General features: G+C 38.6%; 1 protein-coding gene across 2 annotated transcripts in view; it reads right to left on the minus strand.

Moving 5' to 3' along the window:
- pdzrn3b (PDZ domain containing RING finger 3b) overlaps window positions 1-11294 on the minus strand; it is a 268544-nt gene extending 257250 nt beyond the window's left edge. For both annotated transcript variants that reach the window (XM_061923958.1, XM_061923960.1), the window contains exon 1: window positions 10551-11294. In XM_061923958.1, coding sequence (XP_061779942.1) covers window positions 10551-11264 — 714 coding nt within the window. In that variant the 5' untranslated portion in view covers window positions 11265-11294. The remainder of the gene's footprint in view (window positions 1-10550) is intronic.
- Window positions 11295-12030: the final 736 nt, after the last annotated feature.

Here is a 12030-nt window from a genome sequence, read left to right on the forward strand (position 1 = left end):
ATCCCTTTTTGAGAACCGGTACCCGTTATCGAGACCACTATAGTAAAGAAAAAGAGTTGGTTCTTTATTCGAATCCCGTCCCGACCAGAAATGCCCCTTGAGACATCACAAGAAATGACGTCACGTAGCTCAGTCATTAGGCGCAGATAGGGAAAGCAGGAAAAACAATGGACCGGAAAAAGCGCTCCAAGGTGTAATAAAGTTCAAAACAAAAGGTATAATCCAATGAATAAGTTTACTGAGAGATCTGAGCAGGGTACAAACACATGACGGACACTTTTACGACCAACCGAAAACATAGCAACCAGGCTAGCAACGCACCTCCTTTACGGCAACGTTCTTAAAGCAACCGCAGCACATACATATATATACAACATATCTCCCTTTTTTAACTTTTGTTTTTCTTTCCTTGTAAACAAAACAAAATCACACTGTATATGTGTTGTCTGTCTAATTATAAATAATGCAGACGAGGCGTGTTGGCTGAGTTCTTGACGTTTACTTTCACAGCGTGCTCATAACCTCATTCTTAGCTGCCGGGTGGCGACATGCAACAACACGTCACTCCCGTTGCATGCTGGGTAGTGTAGTTGTTATATACCCTTGCTCAGGGGTGCTCACACTTTTTCTGCAAGCGAGCTACTTTTCAATTGATCAAGTCGTGGGGATCTACCTCATTCATATATATAATTTATATTTACTTATTTATGGAATATATGTTTTTGTTAATAAGCTAAAGGTGTTTAATGATAATACAAGCATGTTTAATACATATAGTTAATATTGTTAACAAGTTAAAGGTGTTTAATGATAATACAAGCATGTTTAACACATATAGTTAATATTGTTAACAAGTTAAAGGTGTTTAATGACAATACAAGCATGTTTAACACATATAGTTAATATTGTTAACAAGTTAAAGGTGTTTAATGATAATACAAGAATGTTTAATACATATAGTTAATATTGTTAATAAATTAAAGGTGTTTAATGATAATACAAGTATGTTTAACACATATAGTTAATATTGTTAACAAGTTAAGGTGTTTAAAGATAATACAAGCATGTTTAACACATATAGATTCCTTTCTTTCATGAAGATAAGAATATAAGTTGGTGTATTACCTGATTCTGATGACTTTTGCATTGATTGGAATCAGACAGTGGTGCTGATAACGTCCGCATTTTCGAATGGAGGAGAAAAAAAGTCCTCCTTTCTGTCCAATACCACATGAAAGTGGTTGGTTTTTGACATCTTATTTGTCCAGCTTCCGTACTCCTTTGTATACACTTTACAAGAAATACATTGTCGGCAAACTCCGTAGCTTGCTAGCTTGTGCACGCCAGCTTTCTGAAACTCTTATTTTGGTAGCGCAACTGTGCAACTGTGCAGTCGGTCTTTGGAGTTTTGACGACAGGTACGGCGCCAGAGTCTGTTGAAATAAAGTGTTTCTAGCCTTCCAGTCGGTAATTTTAATGAGCTGACAGCAGCCAGCGTCATCTCAGAAGACCCTCGGGTGCCGTGAATGTCAATCAAGTGACGAAAGTGACGTCATAGTGAAGATTTATGATCGCTCATTTTTAGGATTATTTTTTTAATGCCTGGCTGGTGATCGACTGACACACCCTCCGCGATCGACCGGTAGCTCGCGATCGACGTAATGAGCACCCCTGCCCTAGCTCATAACATCACATCTTTCCCCCTATAAAGAAATAATGATAACTCAATAAAGTGTATTTCTATTTTTTAGCTTTAACTTTTCATTTTTTAGCATTGTAACCAGATTTGCAAAGAACTTTTCTCTTCATAGAATTTTCTTTCAATAAAGAAATAAAGTGCAAAAAATGTCAAAGCATCATAACAAACAATTATGTCCAATAGCAGCAGAAGTGCACTTTTTGGAGAGCTGTATTATGTTCAGTTTTGTGCCCAAGGGACTGATTTTATTTAACACTATATTATTATTTATACACCTATAGTGATCACAGAGACAGGTTGTTTTTATGTTACTGTATATATTTGTTTTTCTGAAAAATCCCACTTAATATACTTTGGGTAACAACAGTCAATATTTATTTATTTTATTTTATTTTTTTAGGGGGGTAACAGTCTATATTTATTTATTTATTAGATAAAAGTGAGCTTTTGTTTAACCAAATATTGTGGTTTTTTTTCCCATATACAACAACCTATCTGGACTCGATAAGAGAATCGATAAGGAATCGGTTCGATAAGAGGATTCGATAATAGGCTCGAACTCGATAATTTCTTATCAAACATCATCCCTACCCCCGAGTCAAAATATTTGCCCAGCTCTGCCGTATACCCAATCTCAGTTTGACAGCCCCCCCCCCCCACCAAAAAGCAACTTTTTAAAAAGGGAATAAATGTGTACGTCATCCGCAAAACCATTATTCATCTCTGGCGTGGATCGCTTCCAGAACAATAGTCATTCATTTTATGCACATTAAAGGCCTGCCAGAACAGGGGGACTTTATGACGGCGCTACAGTGGGAATGACGTGTGGAACGTATGTCTCTGTGGGACTGAGACGAGCTGTCAAATGAAGGATAACAGCCAGCTGTGCTACCAGGCCCACCATGAGCAATTGCATCCATGCCCCACATCAGTGCATCTAATGTGCGATTTACTGGTCGACTGGAACATATTACTGGCAACTACCCCCGCACACTATAAATGAAAAAAAAACACAGTAAAAATAGAAGAGAAGAACATTTTTCTTGAGCAAAATACGCCTTTTTGCCAAACGTCTTTCGGCACCTAAACTATAAAACAAATAATTAGTATGTCTAGCAGCTGTAACAATTCCTGGGAATCCTTCGGACAAGATTTTGGGAGTCTGCAGCGCCTGCGTCGATACATGCTGAAGACTATTTGTGAGGTCAGAGTTAGTCCCAAAAGTGTTCAGTTCAGGGTTGTTAAGAACTTCCACTAATAACTCATCCATGCATACCTTTCTAGACCTTTCTTTGTGCACTGGGGCAGAGTCAAGCTGGACCAGAAAAAAGACTGAGAGTCTAGTTAGTGCATTTGGAAAAGAATGAATGAAGAGCCCCTTGGCTGTTGTTACTTTATTATGTTTTATTATTATCACTTTTTATTAGGCAAACAAGTATAAAAAGGTGTGTATTAAGTAGGCCTGGGCGATAAATCAATTTGATCAATAAATATGAGTTTTTTTCGCAGAGAATTTGAGAAAAACTGCATACTTTCTGCCCCCAGAAGCTTATTCCGCTTATTAACACTAGAACTCCCATAGGGCAGCCATTGGGCTGGATTCATTCCGATGTGAACCGCCCAGATGCCATTTCATTTGTCATTTTAGCATCTTAGTCCGGGTGTCTCTACGGAAGACACTTTTTAAAAAATTTGCAATATTGTGAGAAAAAGTTGTCATACAAATATTTTGTTCTGAGAAATAGTTTTTTTAATTTATTTTACAAAACAAAATTATGTAATTTGACAAGAATCATTTCAAATATTTTGTGGCAAAAATATTGTGAGAAAAGGGTTGCCATTTTCAAAAATTATGTATTTTCAGAAAAGAGTAAACATTTTACAGGAAAAACATGTACAATTTCACAGGATTAAAACTAAATATATTGTAAAACGCAATATTGCGAGAAAAAAAAAGAATTGTGTAGAAATTTTTAAAGAAAAAATATTTTAAGAAAAAAGTTAACATTTTTGAAAGAGAAAAGTATGCCATTTTAAATGATTAAAGTATATTGTGGAAAAAAGTAATAATTCCTTTTTTTAAATCGCAATATTGTGAGGAAATAATTTTCACAAAGACTGATAATTTTAATGTTATTTTACAAAACAAAATTACGGTATGTAATTTTACAAGAGTGAAGTTAAATGTATTATTAAAAAAATATTATTTAAAGAAAAGTTAGTCATACTGTGAGAAAAAAGTGTCATTGTAAGAATGATACACTGTAGGAATATTTTGAGACAAAAGTTAAAATTTTACATGAAATGTTATGCCATTTTACATGATTAAAGTACTGTGAACAAATATTGTGAAAACATTGTGGAAAAAAAGTTGTTTTGGGTTTTTTTTTACAAAAAAGTTTGTAATGTGTGAAAAACATCCGTCGCCATGTCTTTCATAAAGATTGTGAACAAAATTCCAAAAAAAGTGCAGTTCCCCTGTAAGTCACTCCTTTGTTCATGGAAGAATAAAGATTGCCTGTGCAAGTGTAACAAAGGCCGGTCAACTTCAAGAAGAGTGCTGCCGATCTGGGAGATTGCCCGTGCTTTTAGCTCAGTAGTTGGCGCTCTCGCCTCTCACACCGGCGACCTGTGTTTGTGCCATGCTTTGAGTAGTAGGAAAGAGAGAGCAGGCAATTTGCTACACAAGGTAGAACTGTCTGTGATTGACAGCCATGAACACCAATCATTGCATTCCGCCGTCAAAATCCGGGGCCCCTGATTGGGTGGGGCCAGGTATGCCTGTGCATTAAGTGACTGACTACTATCATCACAATCGGTTTATTTTTCACTTAAATACTTAAATGATCGTCGACTAGGGTCTAACGAATCAGACTCGACTATGAAAATTCTTAGTTGAAGGCTTTTTTAAATTAATTTTACAAAGTCCAACTTAGATTTGTTCTTGTCACGCTTGGGTCGCATGTTTATGCGAAGACGCAGCAGGAACTCCGGAGGCAAGGTGCAGGTAAGAATATGATTTATTATCTATAAATCACGAAGAATACAAAAAAACAAGATCCAAACAAAAGGGACGTGTGCCGATCGCACGGGGACCAAAGGAACAAGCTGGCGCGAAAACTTAGCATATAAACAGGAATCCAGAATCATAGAAGCAGGGAATCATCTGTTGCATGGAAGCTAATAAGAAAACCAGACTGAGTGTGGCGAAAAGCAGGGAATAAGTAGTTGTTTCAACGTTAGGTTTGAGTTGCTCAACGTCAGGACCTAATTCAACAAGTTCTCAACGGTTTTTTAATGTTAATTTGACTGATAGTCGAATATGGGCAACATTTTACGAATAAGACTTGACTATGAAATCTCTTAGTCGAAGACAGCCATCCATTTATTTATTTTTTGCAATTTGTCTATACAAAGTACAATTTATATTTGTTCTAAAAACTTTATTAAAAAAAAGTGCAAAAGATGCAGTGTATTTTCATGCCTTGTATCCTGTAAATTGTGGCGGTTTTTATTCATTTATTAGAAAAAGTAGGAGAAAAAAATCTGGAAAAATTGCAAATGGGGAATTTTATTTTTAGGCCTAGTATTTGTCGTCCATTCGTCGGCTTTCGTGCACCACAAAGGCTCAAGCCGAAAAAAACAAGGATCCATCATTTTAGTTTGTTATGACTGTCCGAAGGAAAAAAAGGTGACCCCCCCTCACATGACAGGCCGCTCCAAACAAGCATGCTGCCTGCAGGCCATACAAGTGGAACCTGGCTCTTGTTGTGTACAGCAGTGTTTTTCAACATTTTTTGAGCCAAAGCACATTTTGTGCGTTGAAAAAATTGGGAGGGACACCACCAGCAGAAATCATTAAAAAAACGAAACTCAGTTGACAGTAAAAAGTCCTTGTCACAATTGTTGGATATGACTTTAAACCATAACCAAGCATGCATCAATATAGCTCTTGTCTCAAAGTAGGTGTACTGTCAACCCCTGTCACATCACGCCCTGACTTATTTTTACTTTTTTGCTGTTTTCCTGTGTGTAGTGTTTTAGTTCTTGTCTTGCGCTCCTATTTTGGTGGCTTTGTCTCCCTTTTTGGTATTTTCCTGTAGCAGTTTCATGTCTTCCTCTTCATCTACTTTGTTTTAGCAATCAAGAATATTTCAGTTGTTTCTATCCTTCTTTGTGGGGACATTGTTGATTGTCACGTCATGTTCGGATGTACTTTGTGGATGCCGTAAGTTTTTGCTGTCGTCCAGCATTTTGTTTCTGTTTACTTTGTAGCCAGTTCACTTTTGCTTTCGTTTTGCATAGCCATCGCCTTTTCATAGAAGCAGGGAATCATCAAACGTAACTGTTGCATGGAAGCTAATAAGAAAACCAGACTGAGTGTGGCGAAAAGCAGGGAATAAGTAGCTCTCTGATTAGTGCCCAGGAGCAGGTGAGCGTCCCGAACACTAATCAGAGGCAGGTGAAGACAATCTGCAGTCATGGCAACTAAAACACAAACCCAGGGGTGCATTTTGTTTCTGTTTACTTTGTAGCCAGTTCAGTTTTACTTTCGTTTTGCATAGCCATTGCCTTTTTCCTTAGCATACAAACAGGAATCCAGAATCATAGAAGCAGGGAATCACCAAACGTAACTGTTGCATGGAAGCTAATAAGAAAACCAGACTGAGTGTGGCGAAAAGCAGGGAATAAGTAGCTCTCTGATTAGTGCCCAGGAGCAGGTGAGCATCCCGAACACTAATCAGAGGCAGGTGAAACAATCTGCAGTCATGGCAACTAAAACACAAACCCAGGGGTGCTCAAAACAGGAACTGAGGGAGTCAAAAACCAAACAAACATGATCCGGGCAGTGGGTCATGACAGTTGTAAATGTTGTTAAAGAAAATGCTAAAAGTAAGATGCAGTGTATGTTCATCTCATGTATCTTGTATATTTTAAACTATTTTATTTTTATTTAAACTTTTTTTTTTTTTTATTGGCTTCTTGAAAAAGTAGGAGAAAGAAATCGGAAAAAAAAAAAATGTAAATCAGAGATTTTATGGTTAGGCCATATCGCCCAGGCCTAGTATTAAGGGGGAACTTTTCCTTTCCCTTTCCCTTTTGTTCATTTTTGGTTTAAGCATGACATACCCTTTTACCTGCACGCTGCCTCCCGCTGTGGTCTGCATATTGGGATCACAACAAACCGTCCTCGTCTCACCCGACACATTCCGACTTTTACAAAAGCAATTAACTACCTGCTGCCACCTACTGACATGGAGTATTACGTGGTTACCCTGCGGAGTTCTACACAGCAAAGACACTAAGCAACGGCACATTATTTGCAGATTCTAATTATCGATTTGCAAAAAAGATTTTTTGGACCAATTAGGTGAAGTTGCATAATTTCCCACCAGACAATATCTAATAACTAGTGTGCCGTGAGATACAGTCTGGTGTGCCGTGGGAGATTATCTAATTTCACCTATTTGGGTTAAAAATATTTTTTGCAAACCAGTAATTATAGTCTGCAAATTATGTGTTGTTGTTGTTGAGTGTCGGTGCTGTGTAGTGTAATACTCTTCCATATCAGTAGGTGGCAGCCGGTAGCTAATTGCTTTGTAGATGTCGGGAACAGCGGGAGGCAGTGTGCAGGTAAAAAGGTGTCTAATGCTTTAACCAAAAATAAACAAAAGGTGAGTGCCCCTAAGAAAAGGCATTGAAGCTTAGGGAAGGCTATGCAGAACGAAATTAAAACCGAACTGGCTACAAAGTAAACAAAAACAGAATGCTGGACGACAGCAAAGACTTACTGTGGAGCAAAAAACAGCGTCCACAAAGTACTTCCGAACATGACGTGACAATCAACAATGTCCCCACAAAGAAGGATAAAAACAACTGAAATATTCTTGATTGCTAAAACAAAGTAGATGCGGGAAATATCGCTTAAAGGAAGACATGAAACTGCTACAGGAAAATACCAAAAACAAAAGAAAAAGACACCAAAATAGTAGTGCAAGACAAGAACTAAAACACTACACACAGGAAAACAGCAAAAAAGTCTAAATAAGTCAGGGCGTGATGTGACAGGGGTTGACAGTACACCTACTTTGAGACAAGAGCTATATTGATGCATGCTTGGTTATGGTTTAAAGTCATATCCAAGAATTGCGACGACGACTTTTTACTGTCAACTGAGTTTCGTTTTTTTAAAGATTTCTGCTGGTGGTGTGCCTCCGCATTTTTTCATCGCAAAAAAATGTGCCTTGGCTCAAAAAAGGTTGAAAAACACTGGTCTATGCGACGTCAAGCCTGGTGACTTTGGGACTCACTTAATTTTGCAACGGTCCCAAGTCAATGAGGGCCGGACCAAAAACTAAAACTTCCGTTTTTCGCTCATTCATTATTAAAAAAAAATGTGGGCTAACCAAGCCTTGACGTTGCATAGACAGTTGAGAAGGGCTTTAGTTTGTTATGACTGTCCGAAGGGAAAAAAAAGGTGACCCCCTCACATGACAGGGCGCCCCAAACAAGCATGCTGCCTGCAGGCAATATAAGTGGAACCTGGCTCTTGTTGTGTACAGAACTGCAGTAAATATTTGGCCCTCCCCCCCACTTGACTGCCAGCTGGCCAGAGGCACAGCTGACATTCATGTCTCTGAAGAACCCCAGGAAAAGAAAAAAAAAGTGAAGTTGCATAAAGTTAAAGTTAAAGTACCCTTGATAGTCACACACACACAAGGTGTGGCGAAATTATTTTCTGCATTTGACCCATCACCCTTGGAGGTGAGGGGAGCAGTGAGCAGTAGCGGTGGCCGCGCCCAGGAATCATTTTTGGTGATTTAACACCCAATTCAAACCCTCGATGCTGAGTGCCAAGCAGGGAGGTAATGGGTCCCATTTTTATAGTCTTTGGTATGACTCGGCCGGGGTTTGAACTCACAACCTACCGATCTCAGGGCGGACACTCTAACCACTAGGCCACTATGCACAGTTGTATGTATGTATGTATGTATGTATGTACAGTATGTATCTATGTATGTATGAATGTATATATGTACAGTATGTATGTATGTATGTATGTATGTATGTATGTACAGTATGTATGTATGTATGTATGTATGTATGTATATACAGTATGTTTGTATTTATGTATGTATGTATGTATGTATGTATGCACAGTATGCATTTATGTACAGTATGTATGTATGTACAGTATGATGTATGTATGTATGTATGTATGTATGTATATATTTATGTATGTACAGTATGTATGTATGTATGTATGTATGTATGTATGTATGTATGTATGTACATTATGTATGTATGTATGTATGTATGTATGTACATACAGTATGTATGTTTGTACATACATACATACATACATACATACATACATACATACATACATACATACATACATACAATATGTATGTATGTATGTATGTATGTATATATGAATGTATGTATGTATGTAAATACTGTATGTACAGTATGTATGTATGTACAGTATGCATCTATGTATGTATGTATGTACAGTATGTATGTATGTATGTATGTACAGTATGATGTATGTATGTATGTACATACAGTATGTATGTATGTATGTATGTACATACATACAATATGTATGTATGTATGTATGTAGAGTATGATGTATGTATGTATGTATGTATGTATGTATGTACATACAATATGCATGTATGTATGTATATATGTATGTACAGTATGTATGCATGTATGTATGTATGTATGTACAGTATGTATGTATGTATGTATATATATATATGTACAGTATGTACAGTATGTATGTATGTATATATATGTATGTATGTACAGTATGTATGTATGTATGTATGTACTGTATGTATGTACTGTATGTATGTATGTATGTATGTATGTACGTACAGTATGTATGTATGCATGTACAGTATGTATGTATGTATGTATGTACAGTGTGTATGTATGCATGTACAGTATGTATGTATGTACAGTATGTATGTACAGTATGTAAGTATATATATGTATATATGTATGTATGTAAGTATGTATGTATGTACCGTATGTATGTATGTATGTATGTACAGTATGTATGTGTATATGTATGTATGTATGTATGTATGTATGTATGTATGTACAGTATGTATATATGTATGTACAGTATGTATGTATGTATGTATGTATGTATGTATGTATGTACAGTATGTATGTATGCATGTACAGTATGTATGTATGTACAGTATGTATGTACAGTATGTAAGTATATATATGTATATATGTATGTATGTAAGTATGTATGTATGTACCGTATGTATGTATGTACAGTATGTATGTGTATATGTATGTATGTATGTATGTATGTATGTATGTACTGTATGTATGTATGTATGTACAGTATGTATGTATGCATGTACAGTATGTATGTATGTATGTATGTATGTATGTACAGTATGTATGTATGCATGTACAGTATGTATGTATGTATGTACAGTATGTATGTACAGTATGTAAGTATATATATGTATATATGTATGTATGTAAGTATGTATGTATGTACCGTATGTATGTATGTATGTATGTACAGTATGTATGTGTATATGTATGTATGTATGTATGTATGTATGTACAGTATGTATATATGTATGTATATATGTATGTATGTATGTATGTATGTATGTATGTATGTATGTACAGTTTGTATGTATATACAGTATGTATGTATGTATGTATGTATGTATGTACAGTATGTATGTATGTATGTATGTATGTATGTACAGTATGTATGTATGTATGTATGTATGTATGTATGTTTGTATGTATGTATGTATGTAAGTTGTATGTCTAAGTGGGACTTGGCGACTTTCTCGCTTACCTTACAGGAGAAAGTCACAGTTCTGGTGAGGGAATCGATCCTCTCGCTGTACTCTGCGAATTTCTTCTGGTACTTGACGGCTGTCATCTGCAGCTCGCCGTGCGCGGCGGAAAGTTGCGCCAGAAGCGCCTTTTCCCTCGTGTTGGCTTCGATGGTCTGCTTCTTGCACTCCCGGTCCAGGCACATGGTCTTGTAGCGCAGCAGGCTGTTGTGCGCCTTCAGGGCGCGCACGCAGCAGTGCGCGCTCAGTCGCCGCTCCCGGTGCGTGAGCGTCAAGCCGCAGCCGCGCTCGCACGTCCCCACCGGGCGGAAGTCGCACGTCTCCCGCATGTGCGCGTCCAGGTCCCGCGGGCTGAGCTCCGCGTCGCATCCCTTGTGGCCGCACTTGGCCGGCGAGTAGGCGCACATCCCGGCGTGCTCGGCCAGGTGCTGCAGCTTCACCACCGCCTGGCAGCCGCGCGCATGGTTGTCACATTTGATCTCCAGCTTTAGGATGAGGTTTTTGAGCGGCAGGACGTGGTTGAGCTCCTTGGCGGAGACCCGCTGGCATTTGACGGGGCAGCTGCTCTGCCGGACGACCCACGGCAACACGCAGCCGGAGCAGAAGACGTGGCCGCACGGGGTGGTCAGCGGCTCCTCCAGAACTTTGTTGCACAAATTGCACTTGAAGTCCGGGTCTACTGTTCCATTAAAGCGGTCCAGCTCGTATCCCATGTTTTACCGAGGCCTACCGCGAACTTCTGAGCTCCCCACCCCCGCAGTGTGAGACGGAGCAGTGGGGCGTTCTCAGCTGGTCATTGGAGGAGCGCTCGCACACCAACTAGTCCTCTGAACGCAACTGATTGACGGACTCTGTGCTGCGTTTAAGTACGGCTCGTAAATTCCAAAATCAAACCGTCCATTACTTCAGTACAGGGGTACAACTTCCATCAATCAATGTTTACTTATATAGCCCTAAATCACGAGTGTCTCAAAGGGCTGCACAAGCCACAATGACATCCTCGGCTCAGATCCCACATCAGGGCAAGGAAAAACTCAACCCAATGGGATGACAATGAGAACCCCCCCCCCCCCCCCCCCCCCCCCCCCCCCCATAATAATGTGAGAGTCCAGTCCATAGTGGATCTAGCATAATATTGTGAGAGTCCAGTACATAGTGGATCTAACATAATATTGTGACAGTCCAGTCCATAGTGGATCTAACATAATATTGTGAGAGTCCAGTCCATAGTGAATCTGATAATAATGTGAGAGTCCAGTCCATAGTGGATCTAACATAATATTGTGAGAGTCCAGTCCATAGTGGATCTAACATAATATTGTGAGAGTCTAGTCCATAGTGGATCTAACATAATATTGTGAGAGTCCAGTCCATAGTGGATCTAACATAATATTGTGACAGTCCAGTCCATAGTGGATCTAGCATAATATTGTGAGAGTCCAGTACATAGTGGATCTAGCATAATATTGTAAGAGTCCA

The sequence above is a fragment of the Nerophis lumbriciformis genome, linkage group LG28, assembly GCF_033978685.3.
Source record: "Nerophis lumbriciformis linkage group LG28, RoL_Nlum_v2.1, whole genome shotgun sequence".
Taxonomy (NCBI): Eukaryota; Metazoa; Chordata; class Actinopteri; order Syngnathiformes; family Syngnathidae; genus Nerophis; species Nerophis lumbriciformis.